Source organism: Eleginops maclovinus, chromosome 22, assembly GCF_036324505.1.
Source record: "Eleginops maclovinus isolate JMC-PN-2008 ecotype Puerto Natales chromosome 22, JC_Emac_rtc_rv5, whole genome shotgun sequence".
Classification (NCBI taxonomy): Eukaryota; Metazoa; Chordata; class Actinopteri; order Perciformes; family Eleginopidae; genus Eleginops; species Eleginops maclovinus.
In genome coordinates, this window is record NC_086370.1 from 23,343,379 (window position 1) to 23,367,247 (window position 23,869).

Below are 23,869 nucleotides of genomic sequence, written 5' to 3' on the forward strand. Positions count from 1 at the left end.
TGTCTTCTTCTGCTGTTCCCTTAGTGTTTACTTCCTGTCTGTGTTCTTCTACTGTTCCCTTTAGTGTTTACAAAATGCATCCTCACTGCACGGCTCTGTAAAGACGTGTTTGTTGTCTCACATTAACAGCAGCAGTGTGTTCTGGTAGTGAGGGTTGTGTCCAGCAGCTTTCCAAGTGAAGAGAACCCCTTACCTCAGGCAGCTGCACATTCTTTCCTCCACTTGCAGCTTGTTTCAGCAGGAAATTATCCTATTTTGCCCAACACTTAGGCTTACTTAGGCTGTGTGTGTGTGTGTGTGTGTGTGTGTGTGTGTGTGTGTGTGTGTGTGTGTGTGTGTGTGTGTGTGTGTGTGTGTGTGTGTGTGTGTGTGTGTGTGTGTGTGTGTGTGTGTGTGTAAAAAGAGCAGTCCAGCAGCACTTCAGTCTTACTAGCCAGCTGGGAACTGTCAAAAGGTTATATAACCTAATAGCAGCCTGTTCCTCGCCAGGTTAGAGTGTGTGTGTGTGTGTGTGTGTGTGTGTGTGTGTGTGTGTGTGTGTGTGTGTGTGTGTGTGTGTGTGTGTGTGTGTGTGTGTGTGTGTGTGTGTGTGTGTGTGTGTGTGTGTGTGTGTGTGTGTGTGTGTGTGTGTGTGTTAAGTTGGGGGCTGGAACACTGAGTGTGCATGGAAAAAAGTTTGATGGAGAGAGCAAGACAGAGAAAAAAGTAAAGGGTGGGAAGTGTGTGTGTGTGTGTGTGTGTGTGCGCGCGTGTGCCTGTGTATGCGTGTGCGTGCTCCTGGGTGTTCCATGCATGTTCCCCATGTGTGCTCGCACTAAGAGCTAATTTATCAACCCCCCCCTGTTCCTGTTTGGTCGTCATGGTAGCGTCGCCTCACTATGGAGATGGGGAGAGAGGGAGAGAGAGAGAGAGAGAGAGATGCATGGATAGTGTAAGACAAACACTGCGGAGAGGAGGTTTGATGCATGTGTGTTAGCTCCTCCTGTTAGCAGCTTCTCTTAATTTAAACTGAGCCTCTTTAAAGTTTAAGGAGACAAACATGCACTACACTTTATATTTCATATCTTTATTAATACCATTACACCACTAGTGTGTGTGTGTGTGTGTGTGTGTGTGTGTGTGTGTGTGTGTGTGTGTGTGTGTGTGTGTGTGTGTGTGTGTGTGTGTGTGTGTGTGTGTGTGTGTGTGTGTGTGTACCACATTACAATATGCACCTTTTTATATATTCATTTTAGTGCGACGTACAATCTTTTACTCAAACATGTTTACTAAACATAAGAAATCTAATGTGAAATGTGCGACAGAAAGACAACGTGCACTGAACGTATTTGATTTAAGGATCTTTTTATTGCAATGTTCTTGTGTTTTTATACATTTCTGTGTTTGTTCTGTGGCCCATAGAGTTGTAACTCTGTCAATCGGCTAATTCAACAGGAAATGAGCTTGAGGTGGATTGTTTGTTTGCTGAATTTGTTCAGTAGCTGTTAGAACAAACAACACTGAGGACCAGTCGGGCAAACCGAGAGGAAGCGGGTTTAAAACAAGATCTAGATAACGTGAAACAGAGAGAGATTTATTCACGCTGTCCCATAAAGAGAAGTGTTCTCTTTGATATGGTGTGTGTGTGTGTGTGTGTGTGTGTGTGTGTGTGTGTGTGTGTGTGTGTGTGTGTGTGTGTGTGTGTGTGTGTGTGTGTGTGTGTGTGTGTGTGTGTGTGTGTGTGTGTGTGTGTGTGTGACTTCATAATGACCTTTAATGGTTCTGGTAATTGTACCGTTTATGTTTATTTTTGTGTGTGTCGCCTACCTGTAATCAGTAGGGTTCAGAACACACACACACACACACACACACACACACACACACACACACACACACACAGAACTACTTACACATACAATTACACCACATATGGTCACCACATGTGGCAGCTAAGAGCACTGAGTGTGTGTGTGTGTGTGTGTGTGTGTGTGTGTGTGTGTGTGTGTGTCTGTCTTCTTCTATGAATACTACATCTACTACAGCTTCTACTACTGTAGATAATACTTCTACAATTAATACTACAGAATACTAGTTCTTACTACTAACCCTACTACTAACATATAATACCTATACTCCAAATACTACTGCTAAGAATACCACTAACTCAATACACTACTGCAAATGCTACTACTAACCCCAACCCTACTACTTATATTACGAATACTACTTCTACTCCAAGTATGTTTTACTACAACTACTACTTCTTACTTACATTGGGGGGAAAGTGGAGTCTTAAACCTGCGTCCTCTCTAGCGTCCAGCAGGGGGCGACTCCACACTGTGTTCAAGTCTATGAGAAAATGAGCCACGAGATATAAAAGTAAATCAATAATATTTTATACCTTCTACTTTGTGGTCTCTATATTTCTAATACAGTATGATGTTCTAAAGGATGATGTCATATGGAGTAAAACAGACTTCCTCCTTAACCCCCGTGCTCTCAGCTGATGGGCTTAGCCGTTTACAACAGCATCGCTCTGGATATCCACTTCCCCCTCTACTGCTATAGGTAGGTAGGTGTGTGTGTGTGTGTGTGTGTGTGTGTGTGTGTGTGTGTGTGTGTGTGTGTGTGTGTGTGTGTGTGTGTGTGTGTGTGTGTGTGTGTGTGTGTGTGTGTGTGTGTGTGTGTGTGTGTTCCTCTATGCAATCTAGAGGAAAGTAATTAAGTACTTATTTTTTCAATTTGCTGATCATGTGACTTCCCTCACAGGAAGCTCCTGACTCCGCCCACTGTACCATGTGACCCAAACGCATCCGTCGGTATGGCAACCGCCACCCTGGACGACCTGCAGCAGATCATGCCGGTATGTGCCTCAGCGACAAAATCCAAAGCATCAGTAATAAGCACAAATAAAAACAACACTACAATAAAATAAATCAAAGGAATAAAATAATAACAGAACAAGAGTAAAATCCAGAAATACAAATGAATCCAAAATAAAATAATCAGAAAATAAGAAAATCAAAACAATGTTGGAATAAATCAGCAGAACACTTAGAGTAAAAAAAGAGTACAATAATAAGGAACCTGAATAAAAAGGCTGGTCGTGAGTTGGCTTTTAAAAGAAGTCACAGGAGAGGCACTACAGACTGACAGACTCCTGAAAAGGACCAGAACAGGGCTCCATTACAGAGCTCAAACTCAAATCTGTTCTCTGCTCTGCCACTAGAGAGCGCCTAAGGTTCACTTCTGATTTCTGCTCGCTCACTCTCACCCCCCCCCCCCCATCCCCCATCCCCCATCCCTCTGACCCCGGTCTTTGCAGAGTCTAAATTTAACTGCATGTGTTGCTGGCAGATTAAAGTAGAGTCTCCCAGCCGATCATTTACTCAGCTGTGTTAGCTGGGAGTCCAAACCTCTACATCCATTTCTACTCTGTACTCTAATATGCAGTAGTTTTAATTGCATCCTCTTAGGCATTATTATTTCTAGTTTTTGAGAAAATATTCATAGTATTTAACACTTTGAGACACTTTCTGTATAACTGTGTTTATTACTTTACAGTTTCTCCAGTAGAGTCTCACTGGGTGCCTTTTGTACATCAATCACCAATTTGCGATGTGACTTGAATGCATTGCTTGGCTCTTAAGATACCTTTTTTAGTTTGAGCATGTTTTAGAATATGATATATGCTATTATATCTATCAGAAGATCTCCATATGTTTGATGTAAACACTCCATAGTAGATATCTGTTGGGAAACCTCCTCGCTTCTTATTCAGTATGTTCCATCACACCCCTGCATGCCAATGTATGTGCACACTTGTACACGCTGTACTCACCTCATGTACATGTCATAGCACACACACACACACACACAACAGTTACTTACAACATCTTAGAAAAGCGTTGAACCCCAATGCACCTTTTTTATTCTGCCGAAACAGAAAGTAGTGCCTTTTCTTTTGCAACAGGTGACAAATAGAACAATTCCCCTGTATTGTGCAGCAGCATGGAGGGAAACATGGCTCAAAGTGACCTGATCCTCGAGCTGTTTCACCTCCAAAACCTTCCTCACTGTGCAACTAGGTCACACACACACACACACACACACACACACACACACACACACACACACACACACACACACACACACACACACACACACACACACACACACACACACACACACTGTGGGGTGCTAAAATGAGCCCTGAGGATACGTGACAGCAGGACATCAGATACTGAGGCCTGCAGGAGGGTCAGCCTGAACCCAGACAGGCAATCTATTCAAACATTATGCATAGAATAAATGAATGTTAGCCAAAGGGAGCTTAGAGTCTTTCATAAGTGACACCACTCTTTAAAAGCAGTAATATCACTTAGTTTTTTATAAACTACAGTGAATGAAGAAACTCCCTCTGGAGGAACACAGGGATTTTAGTCTTTGCAGACCATTTACATGCACTAAAACGTATCAAACACACTACAGGAGAGGGAATACGGTCTCTGAAAGCTATAATGTGGTCTGAAATGTTTTTCATATTTTTCCCGATCTCTGCAGGAGCTGGCTCACGGTTTGGGGGAGCTGCTGAACTACGAGGGAAACGTCGAGGAAGACTTCTACCTCACCTTCCAGGTATCAAGATGCTTTCAAAAGCTTAGAGGTTCAAAGAGTGGTGCAGGAATGAGTCATGGAATCTGGAAATGAGTCAGCATTCCCTCACTTCCTGTTCCCTGGTCTGGAGGTCAATGGTTTTCTGAGTGTGTTTTTGGTTGATAAGTAAGGTCTTGCCTTTTTACAATGAATTAAAGCACACAATAAATGTCACAAACACGAAGGAATCTTTAAAGAAATAAGATAATGAGTATCTTTGTTTTAGTTTCTTCAAGGCTTTTAGTTTTGTGATACATTTCAAATCTACACACACACTCTCACAGATGTCAGTGTGAGGGTGCTGACAGCCCGCTGTGACTGCTGTCACTGCTGTGTGATATTAATAAAGTTAAATGTAAACCAGAGGTTGATCTGGATGTGCCCCACTGACGTCATACAGCAAATAAGTCAAATATGCAAATACATTGAACCTTGCAACATAAAGCTGTTAGTAAGTATTGACAAGGCATTTTGTATCGTTAAAAAGGGAACTAACCCTTTATAGCCCAACATTAGCCTCCTTTAGCTTAGCGGTGGTGACGTGAGGTCATGTGACCGTACTGTAGTTCCTTTATAGCCCAACATTAGCCTCCTTTAGCTTAGTGGTGGTGACGTGAAGTCATGTGACCGTGCTGTAGTTCCTTTATAGCCCAACATTAGCCTCCTTTAGCTTAGTGGTGGTGACGTGAAGTCATGTGACCGTGCTGTAGTTCCTTTATAGCCCAACATTAGCCTCCTTTAGCTTAGTGGTGGTGACGTGAGGTCATGTGACCGTGCTGTAGTTCCTTTATAGCCCAACATTAGCCTCCTTTAGCTTAGTGGTGGTGACGTGAGGTCATGTGACCGTGCTGTAGTTCCTTTATAGCCCAATATTAGCCTCCTTTAGCTTAGTGGTGGTGACGTGAGGTCATGTGACCGTGCTGTAGTTCCTTTATAGCCCAACATTAGCCTCCTTTAGCTTAGCGGTGGTGACCTGAAGTCATGTGACCGTGCTGTAGTTCTTTTATAGCCCAACATTAGCCGCCTTTAGCTTAGCCGTGGTGACTGGATTACATTTTATCACTGCACCACTCTATTCTTAAAGGCTGCCAGTCATCATTGAACATTACCTTCAGTCTCAAACAAGTGGTTCCATGTCATGACGGCAGCAGGTTTTTGAATCAGCTTGTCACCCAGTCCCCGTAGTAACCAGATACAAAGGAAGGCTTCATGGAATTATTTGGGTCGCCGGAACATATGTGAGAAGGAACAGCGTGTAGAGGCCTGACTGGAGGTGCTGTTTTAACTGCAGTGTGAGCTATAGGCTCACCCGTCACACTTCTGTGGTGCTGATGAACCCGCTGACCTGCAGCACTCTGTGAATCCCTGCTGTTTCCATGTGTTTGTTCATTCGTCTGCGTCTCTTTCCCTGTATTTATAACGCTGTATTTTCATGTTTGTCCTGCAAGAGCTTCCACTGACATAAAGCAGTCCCTATAGCCTCTAACCCAGACCTATTTCTGACCCTAAATCCAAACATTATTCATGTATACGAAGTGTTGTTGACACATATTTTGATTCCCCCTCCTGACTGTATGCTAAACATAAAGCTACAGTGGTGCCTGCAGGGTTTGTATTTAATAATACACTGTATATGTGATCACCCGCCTCAGGGTAGTGTACATTTAACCTCTCTGTTCCCACGACCACACATTCAGTCTATTTACAAGAGAGTTTCAATCATAAAGTTGGGATTCGATGATTGACTTTAAAAAACTAAGATATAACACGTTTTCAAAATCCACAAAATGTGTTTATGAAAACGTATGTTTTTGTCTTGTGCAATCTTAGACATTATGACAGGGCTGGGTTGAATACTCGATTCTGATTGGTTAATTTGGACATTCCAGAGGTCGTTAATTTTCACTAGAAGACGGTTGCTAAGGAGAGCGGGCTGTTGCTAAGGAGGTCGCTTTGATTAAGGGACTATTTGCACCCATATTAATCGGCAGAAAGAAGACAGACAGGAAGTAAACACTAAAGGGAACAGCAGAAGAAGACAGACAGGAAGTAAACACTAAAGGGAACAGCAGGAGAAGACAGACAGGAAGTAAACACTAAAGGGAGCAGCAGAAGAAGACAGACAGGAAGTAAACACTAAAGGGAACAGCAGAAGAAGACAGACAGGAACTAAACACTAAAGGGAACAGCAGAAGAAGACAGACAGGAAGTAAACACTAAAGGGAACAGCAGAAGAAGACAGACAGGAAGTAAACACTAAAGGGAACAGCAGAAGAAGACAGACAGGAAGTAAACACTAAAGGGAACAGCAGAAGAAGACAGACAGGAAGTAAACACTAAAGGGGACAGCAGAAGAAGACAGACAGGAAGTAAACACTAAAGGGAACAGCAGAAGAAGACAGACAGGAAGTAAACACTAAAGGGAACCTACTGGTATGAACAAATACAATATTGGTGAAAACATGCATTTAAATGAGCATTATTCCACTCTGCAGTAGCTATTGACCCTGAAGGACTCCTGATGCTGTGTGTGTGTGTGTGTGTGCCCTGATGTGACCTGATTCATGTGTGTATGTTTGTGTGTTTGCAGATATTTCAGGAGGAAATGGGCGTGGTCAAATCCCACAACCTGAAGCCTGGAGGAGACAAGATCCCCGTGACCAAACACAACAGGAAGGGTGAGTGCGCCGTGACTCAGGAAGTCGTTAAAGCATGCACACTGGCACACCACCTTCATACCTGAGAGAGCCATCAGCCTGGAATCAAATACTCTGCTATCGATTCCGTGAGACGGCAGAGACAGCTTACGGAGAATAAAGAGGGGATGGATGTCCGGTGGGTCTGCCGGGGGACGAGTGGCCGGCAGCAGGCTGACACTGAGACTGAGATTTCTGATCCTTTCTTTTACTCTCCTTTTTTTCTGGAGAGGAAGTAAAGAAACTCTGGATGTATTTGTTGTTGGAGGTGCAATAGATGACTCAGCAGACACTATTATTTTCTCCTTCGCTCTGATTTTAGACCGGAAGTGACGTTAGCGCCTCGTGCTGTATTTATTTTTCTGTGTCTGAAGTAGAAAAGATTATTGTAATTTATTCAGTATTTTTTAGATTTGGATTATTTATTTCCCCTTTCAACTCTGTATTTTCTTCTCTTGATGTACTGTTCATTTATAAATGTATTTTATCTAATTTACATCTTGTGTTTCAAACCTGTTAACTTGACCACATTTTTGGGTTGAATAAAGTAAATCTAATCCGAATGGAAAACACAAAATAGGAAATGACATCCCTTTAAATCCAGGAAATCACACCCATCCAGAATCTAGTCTGATACTGTATATCATATTGATTTACATCCCAGCTCTGGTTAATGCCTCTTAAATCCTCCATGTGTTTCTCCTTCTCGCTCGGCTTAAAGCCTCTCTGTTCTCTTTATGAGCCTGAAGTGGAGAAAACACACTTAATTCCTCTAATTAAAACTAATTTTCCATTTCCCCTGTTGCTCCCGCTCCAGCTCGGTGCCTCTGTGAGGGTAAAAGCCCGTAATGGAATATTTATTAAAGAAATCACTGTTGTGTTTCCCCCCTCTGCACAGAGTACGTCCAGCTCTACGTCGACTTCCTGCTCAATAAATCCATCTATAAACAGTTTGCTGCCTTCTTCCACGGCTTCCACAGTGTGTGTGCCTCTGATGCACTCATGGTGAGTCCCCAATGTGTGTGTGTGTGTGTGTGTGTGTGTGTGTGTAGTGATTTCTATGTTTAAGTTCAGAGAATAAAAGTCGGATTCCAACCTTTTCCGATTTTTCTTTCCCTCAGAAGTTTTGACTTTTTCCTCTGAACTTTTGGGCAGATCTCCCCAGAAATGTTCCCATTTGGCCCTGATCCTCTTGTGTAGGTAGACATGGTGTTACATGTTAGGTTTGGACATGTTGCATGCTCACGATAAAGTCTCACATGTGCAAATGTCCACTAAGGGCCTGTTAGGGCTAGCAAGGATCCCAGGAGCAGAGCAGAGACTGGAGGCAGGAGTTTGAAGCACGATAATGGAGTGGAATGGATATTACTGAGCTGTAGGCAGGGGGGTCTGCGCCAGGAAAGCTAGAGGGTGTTGAAGGGAGAGGGGGACGGAGGTCTGACCGAGTTGATGAGCGCAGGGAAAGAGCCAGGAGGAGCAGGGACAGGGCCCAATGTTGGAGGTGGTCTTGAGACACGAGGTAGGAGTCAGGCTGGCGGAGTTTTATAGCAGAGAAGATTGGATTGTAGACGCTCTGCTCCCACACACCTGTCTGCACTCCTTTAATCACACACACACACACACACACACACACACACACACACACACACACACACACACACACACACACACACACACACACACACACACACACACACACACACACACACACACACACACACACACACACACACACACACACACACACACACACACACGCTGTCTTTTTCTTCTCAACCCGTTTTCTGATATAACCAAACTGTCAGATGTACTCCGGTTCATTCTCATTTCACTAGGTCAGCTAATGAGGGCCAGATGATTTACCAAGTCCAAAATTAAATGTGTTGAACAGTTATTTATCGTGCCATCAGTCACTGGAATAGTTGCCCACTGAATATACGTACGTTGAATAGCAAAGTATCTTTCAAGTACCATCTGAGAATTTAAAAGTGTGAGTAGGGAATGGACGTACCTGCTGTATGAACGCAATAATGAATGTGATAACTTTTTCTGAATCGTTTCTGATGATGTTTGTAACTTACTGCTTTTAGATTCTCATTGTAAGGGAAGTACGATTTGTATCTGCTGTATTGCTATGTTTGTGTTTGGACCCCAGGAAGACTAGCTTGTCCCACTTTGGTGACAGCTAATGGGGACCCTCTTAAACAATAAACACACACACACACACACACACACACACACACACACACACAGAGGAAGAGACTGCAGACTACGCAGAGGTCATGACAGTGACTCTGTAAAACCATATAGATTGTAGCGTTAAAGTCTAAATCCACACGAATAATAATAACTGTTAATCACATTTTCTTTGAGGGGGCTGCGCTGTCATTAGTGTTGGTAGTTTTGCACACATTCAGTTTCAGATTGTTATGGCTGCATCATCAACCACAAAGAGGAACTTGTCTGTTTGAACAGTATCCCTGTCTGATTGGAGCTTCTGAAAGATATATCACCGGCTGTTGGTTTCTATTCCCACCCACGATCGTTTGCACAGGAGGCTGAATGAGCACGAGGTTAAAAGTTTGAAGGTGCAGCGCCGTGTGAGAGCCAGCTGTTGTTAGGCCTTGTTGCGTTAGGAGATAAAGAGTTCCTCATACAGTCATCCTGATTCTTCTATCCGTCTAGAGATGACTTGAACAGACGTCATTGCATTAAATCTTAAACCTTGATTCCCCTTCCGAGCAGAGAGGACTGAATGTCAAAGAGATCAGTGGAAAAAACGGCCTTAAAGAGACCCTGTTCTGTGATGTCTGTGGTGTGTTCTGCGGGTTTCATCCTCCCAGAACCTTGTGACCTCACTGTGGAACACTCACGCTCCTATTGGCTAGGGCTTCAACACATTGTATGTGATAGGCTAAGGGGCGGGGCCTCTCTGAGCGGAATAAAAGAGAAAGGTGTTTCTATGTGAACAGTAGCACTGTGACCTCTGACCTTTGGCTCCTGCCCCACATTGTCTCAGGTCACATTAACAGTCGGGTTCAGAGCGATCCATGCAGGAGATTGTGTGTGTGTGTGTGTGTGTGTGTGTGTGTGTGTGTGTGTGTGTGTGTGTGTGTGTGTGTGTGTGTGTGTGTGTGTGTGTGTGTGTGTGTGTGTGTGTGTGTGTGTGTGTGTGTGTGTGTGTGTGTGTGTGTGTGAACAGGGTCAGCTGAACTGTTCAACCTCCTCCCACGGAAAGGAAAGTCCTCCTTTATATTTATTTCTTTACTCTTGATCTCTTTGGTTATTTATTAATATTACATATTGTAGTTTTTCTGTAAACCTGTAGAGTCGTGAGAAGAATAAAAAGTAAAAACTAAATCCAAAAGTATTAGAGTGCCTCTGCTGTGTGTGTGGTTCTCTCAGCAGCGTTTGAACTCTGTCAGGGTTTCCGATGTTCAGCCCACAACGGCATGGTCAGCCCGCTGTCAGCAGAGATACCGTCTGAGTAAAGAGGAAGCAAACAACACTCACTGCCGGAGCTCCATGTTTGGTCAAAGGTGTTCTAAAGTAAAATCCTGTCACTTCCTACTCAGCTGTGACTCAACATGTTGCTGCACAGGAAGTGGTTTTACACTGCTGGGTAGTCTACTTTAAAGAGTCCTCTCCTGCTGATGTTCAGGTGTATATCAGTATGTAGCGTCTCTACTTTAAAGAGTCCTCTCCTGCTGATGTTCAGGTGTATATCAGTATGTAGCGTCTCTACTTTAAAGAGTCCTCTCCTGCTGATGTTCAGGTGTATATCAGTATGTAGTGTCTCTACTTTAAAGAGTCCTCTCCTGCTGATGTTCAGGTGTATATCAGTATGTAGAGTCTCTACTTTAAAGAGTCCTCTCCTGCTGATGTTCAGGTGTATATCAGTATGTAGTGTCTTTACTTTAAAGAGTCCTCTCCTGCTGATGTTCAGGTGTATATCAGTATGTAGTGTCTCTACTTTAAAGAGTCCTCTCCTGCTGATGTTCAGGTGTATATCAGTATGTAGCGTCTCTACTTTAAAGAGTCCTCTCCTGCTGATGTTCAGGTGTATATCAGTATGTAGTGTCTCTACTTTAAAGAGTCCTCTCCTGCTGATGTTCAGGTGTATATCAGTATGTAGTGTCTTTACTTTAAAGAGTCCTCTCCTGCTGATGTTCAGGTGTATATCAGTATGTAGAGTCTCTACTTTAAAGAGTCCTCTCCTGCTGATGTTCAGGTGTATATCAGTATGTAGAGTCTCTACTTTAAAGAGTCCTCTCCTGCTGATATACGTGTGTGTGTGTGTGTGTGTGTGTGTGTGTGTGTGTGTGTGTGTGTGTGTGTGTGTGTGTGTGTGTGTGTGTGTGTGTGTGTGTGTGTGTGTGTGTGTGTGTGTGTGTGTGTCTGTGTGTCTGTCTGTCTGTCTGTCTGTCTGTCTGTCTGTCTGTCTGTCTGTCTGTCTGTCTGTCTGTCTGCATCAGCCTTCAATCACGTCCTCATTGTGTGACGTTTCAGGGCATGCTGAGACAGGCTGTGATGTAATAATAGGGGTTGTGTGTTTATCAGTTTAACGCTGTGTGTGTGTGTGTGTGTGTGTGTGTGTGTGTGTGAGAGAGTCAAAACAGTTGTGCATGTAAACACTGAATGAGTTTTGATCTGCTTCTATGAGGATCTCTGTCTGTCTCACTCCTGTGTTTTCAGATGGTGGTTGTTCGTGTGGCTCTCTTCTCATAAAGTCATTGTTCCTCCGTTGTAATTAAGAAACGGTCCCTGCATTGAAACTCCTATCTTGACTTTCTATCAGCTGCTGTGGCGAGGCGCAGCTTCCTGTCTCCTCATTTACTGGCTCTCTGGCGTTGTTTCCTCACAGCTTGTTTATCGGAGGTTGTGTTTTGGTGGAAATTGCTAAAAGCAGACGTTGCGTTCACCCAGCTGTTTACAGAAAGTGCTTCCTCATTCTCTCTGTAGCCCGGCGTATTTACTTATTTACAGTACTGACCTAATACTTACTATCTTACTTGTGCCCTACTTATTTACTTCCTAACTTACCTACTTGTTTATTTCCTAACTTACCTACTTGTTTACCTTCTTACTTATTTACTTATTTACTTATTTACTTGCGTTTGTACTCGTAACTTATTTACAGATCTACTGGACTTCCTTTGTACTTACTTATTATCTTAATTACTTTCTAACTTCACTACTTGTTGACTTACTTACTTTACAGTACTACTTCATTGTTTACTTGTTTACTTACTTACCTACAAAGATTTTGAAACCCATTTTTGCAGTCAATTTAAAACAAACACTGGGTTGTGGGGTCTGAGGTGTATTGAGTGTGTGTCAGGAGTGTGTGTCAGGAGTGTGTGTCAGGAGTGTGTGTTAGTAGTGTGTGTCAGGAGTGTGTGTCAGTAGTGTGTCAGTAGTGTGTGTCAGTAGTGTGTGTCAGGAGTGTGTGTCAGTAGTGTGTGTCAGTAGTGTGTCAGTAGTGTGTGTCAGTAGTGTGTGTCAGTAGTGTGTGTCAGTAGTGTGTGTCAGGAGTGTGTGTCAGGAGTGTGTGTTGACTTCTTCCTGTGTTGGCCTCAGCTGCTGCGTCCAGAGGAGGTGGAGATGTTGGTGTGTGGGAGCCCAGAGCTGGAGATGAGCGCTCTGCAGAAAGCGGCTCAGTACGAAGGGTACAGCAAGACCGACTCCACCGTACGGTGAGACGACCACTTCCTGTTTACTGTCACTGAGCAGGAAGCCACACGTACTGCTCAATAAACCACCTCAGGTTTCCTTTAATACACTCCCATGCTCTATGTACTGAAGTACGTTCAGCAGCAGCTGGTTCTGTTAATGAGTTAGTTATAACGGCAGTAGGTGAGACACTTATTAGTAAGTAAGGAATCAAGAAAGAACGCGTTAGTGAGTTAGTGGATAAGTCAGATAGTTAGTTAATTTGTTGGTTTGTTAGTTATTAAGCAAGTCATTCATTTAGTTAGAAGCTAAGCTGGTTGATTAGTACGTTAGTTAGTAATTAAGTAAGTAGGTAGGTTAGTTACTAAGTATGTAGTTAGTTAGTGAGTGAGTGAGTGAGTTAGTATGTTAGTTAGTATGTTAGTTAGTTCAGTATCAGTATTTCTGATCTTGTTGTTTGGAAAATGAGAAACCATGTTGGTTTCTCGTTAGCCGACCAAAGTTTCAGTTCAAGTGACAGGAAGTGATGACCGACTGAGATTAACGCTCAGACATTCCTTTTGTAATAACTCTCACTCTCTCATACACAAACAAAAAACACACACACACACACACACACACACACACACACACACACACACACACACACACACACACACACACACACACACACACACACACACACACACACACACACACACGTCCTTGGGTTCCTTTGAGTGCAGCAGCAGGGGAGGAGAGCGAGCCAGCACTTGTCGGTCAGCAGCTGCGGGCCAGTTACACAACCCTGTCTGCCTGTTTGTTCTCAGCCTTTCATTCTAGAAACACCCTAACACAAACAGAGATATGCACTCCTCTCCCCCGGCAGAACTCATCTCTTGCATATGTTGTGTCGCCCCAGGTGTTTCTGGGACGTGGTGTTGGCCTTCCCTCTGGAGCTGCAGAAGAAGCTGCTCCACTTCGCTACAGGAAGTGACCGCGTTCCCGTCGGAGGAATGGCCGACCTCAACTTCAAAATCTCCAAGATCGACGTTTCCACGGACTGGTGGGTTCCATCTCAGCTCGGTCATCTGCAGCTTCACAAATAATACTGGAAATACACATCGAAACATGTGTGGTGGAAGAGATGTTTAAACTGCTACGGAAAACCTTCCCACAACACAATTTAACCAACCAACCAACCAACCAACCAACCAACCAACCAACCAACCAACCAACCAACCAACCAACCAACCAACCAACCAACCAACCAACCAACCAACCAACCAACCAACCAACGGCTTAACTCTGTTACTAACTACTTAACTAACTAACTGGCTAAATAACTAAGTAACTACAGTAACGAATCAACTCCCTACCCAACTAAGAACTTGTTTGTTACATACTCACCTACTTACTTACTTATTTATTTACCTGGTTACTTACTAACCTACCCACTCACCAACTTTTACAGTCCATATTTACTTCCTTAATTACCTTTAATTCTAACTAGTTTACTAACTCTCTACTTACTAACTACTAACTTGCCAATTTCACAATTACGAAAATAAAAATTGTGAACAGTTGTGTTTAAATATCACTGGTAAGCTTTGACAAATGAATGTTGATTTAAAACCAGTGTTCTTATTATTTTGTCCCCCCCCGTCTGCAGGTTGCCGATCTCTCACACCTGTTTCAACCAGATCTGTCTGCCTCCGTACAGGAACAGGAAGGAGCTCAAACACAAACTCACCATCGCCATCTCCAACGCCGAGGGCTTCGGCCTGGAGTGAACGAACACACACACACACACACACACACACACACACACACACACACACACACACACACACACACACACACACACACACACACAATTAGCTAGCGGCCACCGCTACCACAGTGCACATTACGTGGTGGTGGATCAGATTGTGGAGTTTTACAATGTGTGCTTTTTATTGTCAGACATTATTATTATGGACTGTAATGCTGTGTGTGTGTGTGTGTGTGTGTGTGTGTGTGTGTGTGTGTGTGTGTGTGTGTGTGTGTGTGTGTGTGTGTGTGTGTGTGTGTGTGTGTGTGTGTGTGTGTGTGTGTGTGTGTGTGTGTGTGTGTGTGTGTGTGTGTGTGTGTGTGTGTGTGTGTGTGTGTGTGTGTGTGTGGTTCTGTGTTGCAGCAGATAAGCTGGAAACTTCCCGCTCGCGACACACCCCAGAATTTATTTTATTTGCACACGGCTATTATTGCGAAACAACCTGACGTTGTAGTTTACATTTTTAGGTTTTTGAGATGTCGCTCTTTCTTTGTCAGCTTCCAGAAAATGTAATGATCATATTTTTCAGATGAGGTATTTCATATTTCTGTTCCCACACCATTGGAAACACAGCAATTCACAGAAGGTCCGTTTTTTAATTGATGATCGTTTGCTAGTTTGCTCAGGTAATTATTATTAAACATACAACAACAACAACAACAATAATAACAATAACAACAACAACACTCTTTTTATTGTGTTATTATTAATCTAAATGTGTTTGTTTTTAATGAATAATAATTATTATAATTATTCTTTAGAATTTGAAATAAAAAACTATTAATAACAAGTTAAAGTTTAATGATGATTATTATTATTTACTTTAGTTCTTTAATGAATAATAATACGTTATGTCTTACATTATCTTATTTCTAAATGAATAATGATGATACTGGTGGTGAAATCAAAGTCAGTTTGGACACTAAATGGAGCTAAAACATGTTAATTACATCCATCAGTGCGAGGGAAATAATCCAAACTCAGAGCTAAATATTGTGAAGCGGTAAAAGCAGCGTCTCTGAAACACATGATGACATTTCTGGATTTGAGTTGTTTTATTTGCTGTTCCTGTTTACTGCTTCAGCGACCTGTAAATATATTTGTTTGGAGGCACGGTGTTTTATATCATTTAGCTTCGTTTGCAGGATGTCAAGCTTTGCTGGGGGGATCATGTGGATGTCTTACGTTGTGACGCTTTCTTATTGTTGTTGTTGACATTGCTGCCTGTTTAGGTAAACAAAAGGCCGCTGCAGAAATATTTCCTTGTGTTTTAAATGTTGTGATCTGAGGGTGAGGTTCAACCAGAGCGGAGGACTGGCGGTTAGGTGTTGGTTCTGGTTAATCCTGACCTTGTGTTGTAACATGAAGGTCTTATGTTGTTGTTTGACGGGTTATCAGATGTGGCCTTTAGAGTGGTGCAGGAATGAGTCCTCAAAACAACCCAGACATTAATTAGCACTTCCTGTCTAAACCGTGGTTGCTAACACAGCATCACGCCCGACGTTAGCCACCTTTAGCTTAGCGGTGGTGACGTGGAATCATGTGACCGTGCTGTGCAGATTTTTACACAGCATTGGATTTAAAATCAGCAAGTTTAGCTTTTAGGATCGGCTTCGTACTGGTGTAATTTAAAATGCATTGACTTTACTGTCACAGAGTACATTGAAATGCAATTGTTACCCAGGCAGAAAATGCAAAGGGCAGATTAAGTGCATGACCTGATTGAATGCAACTGAAATGAGCCTCTAGTGAAGCTTTCCTTAGCTTCTCTGTCACATTCACAGCGGTTTCAAACCCTCTGCACCGACCTATAGGGTTGCCATGGCAAGACTGGAGAGTTTTCAAGACAGAACTGGCAAAATACGGACATCACCAAGCAACAGAGAAGCATCTCAGTTTGATCTGGGTCACTCATTGACTAGCTGCTTATTCAACAATGGATCCTTTCTCAAACGCAAGGACGAGTCCAGAGCAGCAGCAGGAGCCAGGAGCAGCTCGTCTGTCCGATGCCACGTCCACATCACGACTGTAAAAGTGGAGTGGACGAGAAGTCAGCACAAGACATTCAGTGGCACGGGAAACATGGGACATGATGTAGGCAGGGGACAACGTGAGAGTGTTTTGAATGTGTTAATGGGACCAAGCTGTGTCGGGTTATACAGTGAATAAAACCAGTCTGAAAATAGTTCAGACTGGTTTGTTGAGATGTAATTATGTTTGCGTGTTGGATGTTTGAAATGTGCAGACAGCGTTTCAGATGTAGAGAACGGTCATGTGTTGTTGATGTGTCTGTATTATTATTTAATAAATGTTCCTCAGTATCTGTTTCTGTGTGTGATGCATTTCAGTGGTGGTTCTGTGCCTCCCATTCCTCCGGATCATCCTTGTCTCTGCAGCTGATTGGACGCCACCTGCTCCCACTTCAGCTGTGATTGCTAACAATCACAGCTGAAGTGGGAGGGGGAAGGGGGAGAGTTGGTTGGGTACAGAGCTCCAGAGATGAGACCTAAAACCCAGAAAACACTCCACATTTTACCACTTTCTGGCCCATGGTCTGGAGGTCAATGGTCTTCTGAATGTGTTTTTGGTTGTTATCCTGACATAAAGCTAAAGGTGGTTGATGTTGGGCGTGTCTTCTCAATTAGACTCTTGTTAGCAACAGCCATTCAAATGGGATGTGACAGCCCCAGAACCTGTTGCCTGTGAGTGTGTATGTGTGTTACAGGTCTTCAAAGGAGGGTGGAGCTAAGGAGGCCAATCAGCCTAACTGGGGACACCTGGCCAGTGCCCCAGGACCTGTTTAAGCCATAGTGTCTCAGTCCCTGCGGACTCTCCCTCTGATTGGATCCCGTCCCTTCGCCCTGGACTTGTTGTTTTCTATCTTAATTAATGTGATGTTGTCTCGCTAAATCCTGAGCGCGTCTTCTAACTTTGTGCGGCCTGAGAGTTGTAACACAGGATAAAAACACACAAACACATTAGAAAAACCATCCAGACGAGGGAACAGGAAGTTGAAGTCTTAGCTGTTAATGTCTGCACACTTGAAGTGAGTGTTGGTCATGAACTGTCACCTTTACACTCCCTCCTTCGCCAATTAATGCTCAAAGATGGCTCACTTTCCCCTGCCTGTGTCCCGCTCTGTGGGGGGGTGGCCTACTTTGAGCTCTCTTATCATCATTAAACAAACAGAAGTATGTAGGCCATGGCCGGCGGCTCTCTGCTGCTGACAAGCAACCATTATCTGTTTTTAATAGGAGCGCAGTCCGGCTGACTGAGCGGAGTCCTCCCTATTAAAGCTTCAGAAATAATAACACTGTAGAGCCAAGAGTCGGGACAATGACCCTTTGAAACGGGTACTTTTTTATGTGTTGGTTTTTCAGTGTGGCCTTTAATAAGTCAAACACATCCTCACACACATGTACACATGGCCTCACGGGAGGGGGGGCTGCTGTAGTCATTGGTGCTTTGTTATTGAACCTTTCCACACAAGTCAAAGTCTCTTCTCTATTTTTGTGAGAGGACTCTTTAAAGTAGAGACACTATACACCTGAATATCAGTAGGAGAGGACTCTTTAAAGTAGAGACTCTACATACTGATAAACACCTGAACATCAGCAGGAGAGGACTCTTTAAAGTAGAGACTCTACATACTGATATACACCTGAACATCAGCAGGAGAGGACTCTTTAAAGTAGAGACACTACATACTGATATACACCTGAACATCAGCAGGAGAGGACTCTTTAAAGTAGAGACTCTACATACTGATATACACCTGAACATCAGCAGGAGAGGACTCTTTAAAGTAGAGACACTACATACTGATATACACCTGAACATCAGCAGGAGAGGACTCTTTAAAGTAGAGACACTACATACTGATATACAGCTGAACATCAGCAGGAGAGGACTCTTTAAAGTAGAGACAGCTACATACTGATATACACCTGAACATCAGCAGGAGAGGACTCTTTAAAGTAGAGACTCTACATACTGATATACACCTGAACATCAGCAGGAGAGGACTCTTTAAAGTAGAGACACTACATACTGATATACACCTGAACATCAGCAGGAGAGGACTCTTTAAAGTAGAGACTCTACATACTGATATACACCTGAAGATCAGCAGGAGAGGACTCTTTAAAGTAGAGACTCTACATACTGATATACACCTGAAGATCAGCAGGAGAGGACTCTTTAAAGTAGAGACTCTACATACTGATATACACCTGAACATCAGCAGGAGAGGACTCTTTAAAGTAGAGACACTACATACTGATATACACCTGAACATCAGCAGGAGAGGACTCTTTAAAGTAGGGACTACATACTGATATACACCTGAACATCAGCAGGAGAGGACTCTTTAAAGTAGAGACACTACATACTGATATACACCTGAACATCAGCAGGAGAGGACTCTTTAAAGTAGAGACACTACATACTGATATACACCTGAACATCAGCAGGAGAGGACTCTTTAAAGTAGAGACACTACAAACTGATATACACCTGAACATCAGCAGGAGAGGACTCTTTAAAGTAGGGACACTACATACTGATATACACCTGAACATCAGCAGGAGAGGGCTCTTTAAAGTAGAGACACTACATACTGATATACACCTGAATATCAGCAGGAAAGGACTCTTTAAAGTAGAGACGCTACATACTGATATACACCTGAACATCAGCAGGAGAGGACTCTTTAAAGTAGAGACTCTACAAACTGATATACACCTGAACATCAGCAGGAGAGGACTCTTTAAAGTAGAGACGCTACATACACCTGAACATCAGCAGGAGAGGACTCTTTAAAGTAGAGACACTACATACTGATATACACCTGAACATCAGCAGGAGAGGACTCTTTAAAGTAGAGACGCTACATACTGATATACACCTGAACATCAGCAGGAGAGGACTCTTTAAAGTAGAGACGCTACATACTGATATACACCTGAACATCAGCAGGAGAGGACTCTTTAAAGTAGGGACTCTACATACTGATATACACCTGAACATCAGCAGGAGAGGACTCTTTAAAGTAGGGACACTACATACTGATATACACCTGAACATCAGCAGGAGAGGACTCTTTAAAGTAGAGACACTATACACCTGAATATCAGCAGGAGAGGACTCTTTAAAGTAGGGACACTACATACTGATATACACCTGAACATCAACAGGAGAGGACTCTTTAAAGTAGAGACTCTACATACTGATATACACCTGAACATCAGCAGGAGAGGACTCTTTAAAGTAGAGACACTACATACTGATATACACCTGAACATCAGCAGGAGAGGACTCTTTAAAGTAGAGACACTACATACTGATATACACCTGAACATCAGCAGGAGAGGACTCTTTAAAGTAGAGACTCTACATACTGATATACACCTGAACATCAGCAGGAGAGGACTCTTTAAAGTAGAGATGCTACATACTGATATACACCTGAATGAAAGTGGGTCGATTACACAACCCTGTACACACACCAGTGTCAACAACCTGCAGACTTTATTTGACTCACTTTTGGATCGGTGTGTTTTATAAACACAACCCATGACAGAGTTTAATATTTCACGTGTTTAATGAGGACAAATGTTTAGTTAACTTATCAGGTCGAGCAAAGCATTGATCTGTTTTTATTTGTGTGATTTTCCACTGCCTCAAATACACCAGGGTGGTTTTAGTTCACTTGTCTTAATGCCAACCTGTAAGAACAGAAACAGCCGTAGCTTGTCTTGGTATTTAACGGTCTCTTTATGGACATTCTCGTCTTATATTCCCTTGACTAATAATAATGCATCTCCAAAATTACCTTTCCACAAAACCAACAGAAGTAAACAGTCTGTAACAGACGTCATACATGTGCTTCACGTGCCATGTAAATGGATATGACTTTTGCTTTGTGTCATGGCTCACGGTAAGTGATGCGTTCAGACATGAGTAATTAAAGTCACGAGAGAGGCTTTGAGTATTTGATTTGTTTGCCTTGGCACTCCCTCTATTTGCGGCTGTACCACACCTCATACCTGATAACCAGCACGGAGTCAAATCATAAAAACATTTCCCAATACAGTCCAACATTCCCAGGGCTCTTGAGGGCAGAACTGATCCAGATCAAAACTGTCATTGCTTTTCACACATCATGGATTATTTCTAAATGCAGCTCATTTATTCAAACCATATAGTCGGTCCATCCTACGCAGGATTCCATTTAAACACTTGTAAAGACCAATGGTTTCACACCACCGTGTTTCTCCTGGTCAAAAACCATTTGCTCACTCACACTGGTGCGCCACGCAGTCCCACCATCACTGTCATGATCCTGGTTTCGTGTCTGTCATGTCTCTGTGTTGTGTTTTGAAATGTTTCCCCTCTTGTTTCAGGTTAAGTTTCACTCCCTGTCTTTAGATTCCCTCCTTCCCCTGATGGTGTCATTGTGTTCACCTGTTGCCCCTGTGTTTCTCCTCCCCTCTCCAGCTGTGTGTGGTCTTCTGATTACCCTGTATTAGTCTTGTTCCCTTTTGTGTCTGGTTCGGTCGTCGTCATTCCCATGTATGTCCCTGGGTCTCGTGGTCCAGTTCTGTTTGTTTCCAGTCCGGTCTGCCTGTCTGGATTCCTCTCGGCTGCCCTCCTGTCTTTCTGGTTTGATTGAGTTTTGTTGTTACAGCTTTTGTGAAATAAAGCTCGCCTTGTGTTAAACCCCAATACCTGATTCCCCCTGTTTCGCTACATTTGGGTCCTTTACTACAACCCTGACAGAACGACTGAACCAAAGATGCACCCAGCAGTATGTTTGGACGATGCTCTGGTGGAGTTTTTAGGATACCAAGTCTTTAGCATACCAAGTGTTTAGGACACAAGTCTTTAGGACACAAGTCTTTAGGACAAGTCTTTAGGACAAGTCTTTAGGACACAAGTCTTTAGGACACAAGTCTTAGCCCCTCTGCTTGTCTTACTGCTCTTCCTCTCCGGATCCATCACTGAAAGAAGCTTTCATAACTTTGCAAATGAAACCCGAATGTTGGTTTGTTTACCTGACTGTTTCATCAGCTGTGCAGAGAGCACATGGTTTTAAAAGTGAGGGTATTAAACTCTACACACACTGATCACACACTGATCACACACTGATCACACACTGATCACACACTGATCACACAGTGTGGTTGAATCATGCAGGCTCACAGACCTGGCTCCCTATCACAGGTGTGTCGGTGAACATAGTCACCTGACTGACACACACACACACACACACACACAGACACACACAGACACACACACACACACACACACACACACACACAGACACACACACACACACACGCAACCAGAATGTAAGCTTGCATCATGCGTAAACTGTCACTTACAGGAGAGACATGTTTTTTCTCATTGTGCTTGGCTGTGTGTGTGTGTGTGTGTGTGTGTGTGTGTGTGTGTGTGTGTGTGTGTGTGTGTGTGTGTGTGTGTGTGTGTATGTGTGTGTGTGTGTGTGTGTGTGTGTGTGTGTGTGTGTGTGTGTGTGTGTGTGTGATATAAGACGTAAGACAACAGAGTATTGTGAACGTAGAACAGAAGAAACCAAGATCTATCTCACCCTCTTTCTCTCTCTCTCTCTTTCTCTCTCTCTCCCTCTCTCTCTCTCTCTCCCTCTCTCTCCCTCTTTCTCTCTCTCTCTCTCCCTCTTTCTCTCTCTCTCTCTCCCTCTCTCTCTCCCTCTCTCTCTCTCTCTCTTTTTCCTCTCTCTCTCTCCGTCTCTCTCTCCCTCTCTCTCTCTCCGTCTCTCTCTCTCTGTCTCTCTCTCTCTCTCCCTCTCTCTCCTCTCTCCCTCTCTCTCTCCGTCTCTCTCTCTCTCCCTCTCTCTCTCTCCCTCTCTCTCTCTCTCTCTCCGTCTCTCCCTCTCTCTCTCTCTTTCTCTCCGTGGTTTGGAGGGCTTTCAGATTTGGACTCTGCAGTTTTACAGACTTTAAGGAGGTGGTCTGCTGGGTAAAAAGGACTTGGCAGGACGAGAGAATGTTACATAAAGCTGCTGGTTTCGCTCAGTGCTTCAGAGAGAGGAGGGCCACAGTCTGATCTGTAACTCCACTGTCCCATCTTATCCTACGTTTAACAAGTCTTTAGGGTATCAGGTCTTAAGGATTCCAAATCCTCCTCCTTTGGATATCAAGTCTTTAGGAAGTCTTAAGAATAGTAAGTCCCAAGGACAACAAGTCTTTAAGATACCAAGTCTTTAAGATGATCAAGTCTTTAAGATGATCAAGTCTTAAGGATACCGTATCTTTGGAGTACGCTCTTTGAACACACCTCTGCTGCTAAACGATTGAAGCAGAACTGGAGCTGATTCTCCTTCTCCTCTTTCCTGTCTGTCCGTCTGCAAGTAGACGTCTCATATCTTGAGAATGTTAATCTGTTGCCAGGGAAAGTCATCCTGCATGTAAACAACATTCAAAAGAGATATTCTGTCACTTGATTTAGAGGACTTGCTGGATGTTAACCATCTTTACCTCCATCAAATCACCTCTGAAATGAAACCAGAGCAATGAGATCCAGTGATCCACCCTCTGATCTATATTCAACCAGTAATTTCACACTGCTGTAAACGCAACCCTGTCGATAAATAAACACTGGTGCGTAATTAAACCGAAACAATGCAGCGTTAGTTACAGACACGCTGTATCTCAGGCGTCTGCTCCTGTCTGTGTTTAGGTTGAGCAACACAAGAGGGGACACTCTGAAATAACTGGGGTGATGACCCTGATGAGAGGACGCTCTGTGACAGGTCAAACTGAGACTTGGTGTTCCCTGATCCTCGTTGATATCCTGCTAATGTGTGTTTGTGTTTTCCAGCAACAGCTGATAGAAGCTGATAGAACAAGCTTCAAAGGGCAGCACTCAGCTGACGTGATCTGTGCTGCTGTGCCACAAAGACTCCTGCTCTGTTACACTTGTGAGGACAGAATGCAACTACATTCAAACATACACGTTCCTATTTCTAACCAAGTCTTTATGATACCAAGTCTCTAGCATAACAAGTCTAACCTAACATAAAGGACAGCAA

The 23,869-nt window shown here is 43.3% G+C and overlaps 1 protein-coding gene across 1 annotated transcript in view; it reads left to right on the forward strand.

Moving 5' to 3' along the window:
- hectd2 (HECT domain containing 2) overlaps nucleotides 1–17,117 on the forward strand; it is a 34,212-nt gene extending 17,095 nt beyond the window's left edge. Inside the window, exons 15-22 of the mRNA XM_063875504.1 lie at nucleotides 2,483–2,547; nucleotides 2,749–2,842; nucleotides 4,543–4,617; nucleotides 7,226–7,313; nucleotides 8,230–8,336; nucleotides 12,912–13,027; nucleotides 13,906–14,049; nucleotides 14,656–17,117. Of these exons, the coding sequence (XP_063731574.1) occupies nucleotides 2,483–2,547; nucleotides 2,749–2,842; nucleotides 4,543–4,617; nucleotides 7,226–7,313; nucleotides 8,230–8,336; nucleotides 12,912–13,027; nucleotides 13,906–14,049; nucleotides 14,656–14,776 (810 nt within the window). The 3' untranslated portion in view covers nucleotides 14,777–17,117. The remainder of the gene's footprint in view (nucleotides 1–2,482; nucleotides 2,548–2,748; nucleotides 2,843–4,542; nucleotides 4,618–7,225; nucleotides 7,314–8,229; nucleotides 8,337–12,911; nucleotides 13,028–13,905; nucleotides 14,050–14,655) is intronic.
- The last annotated feature ends 6,752 nt before the right edge of the window (nucleotides 17,118–23,869 follow it).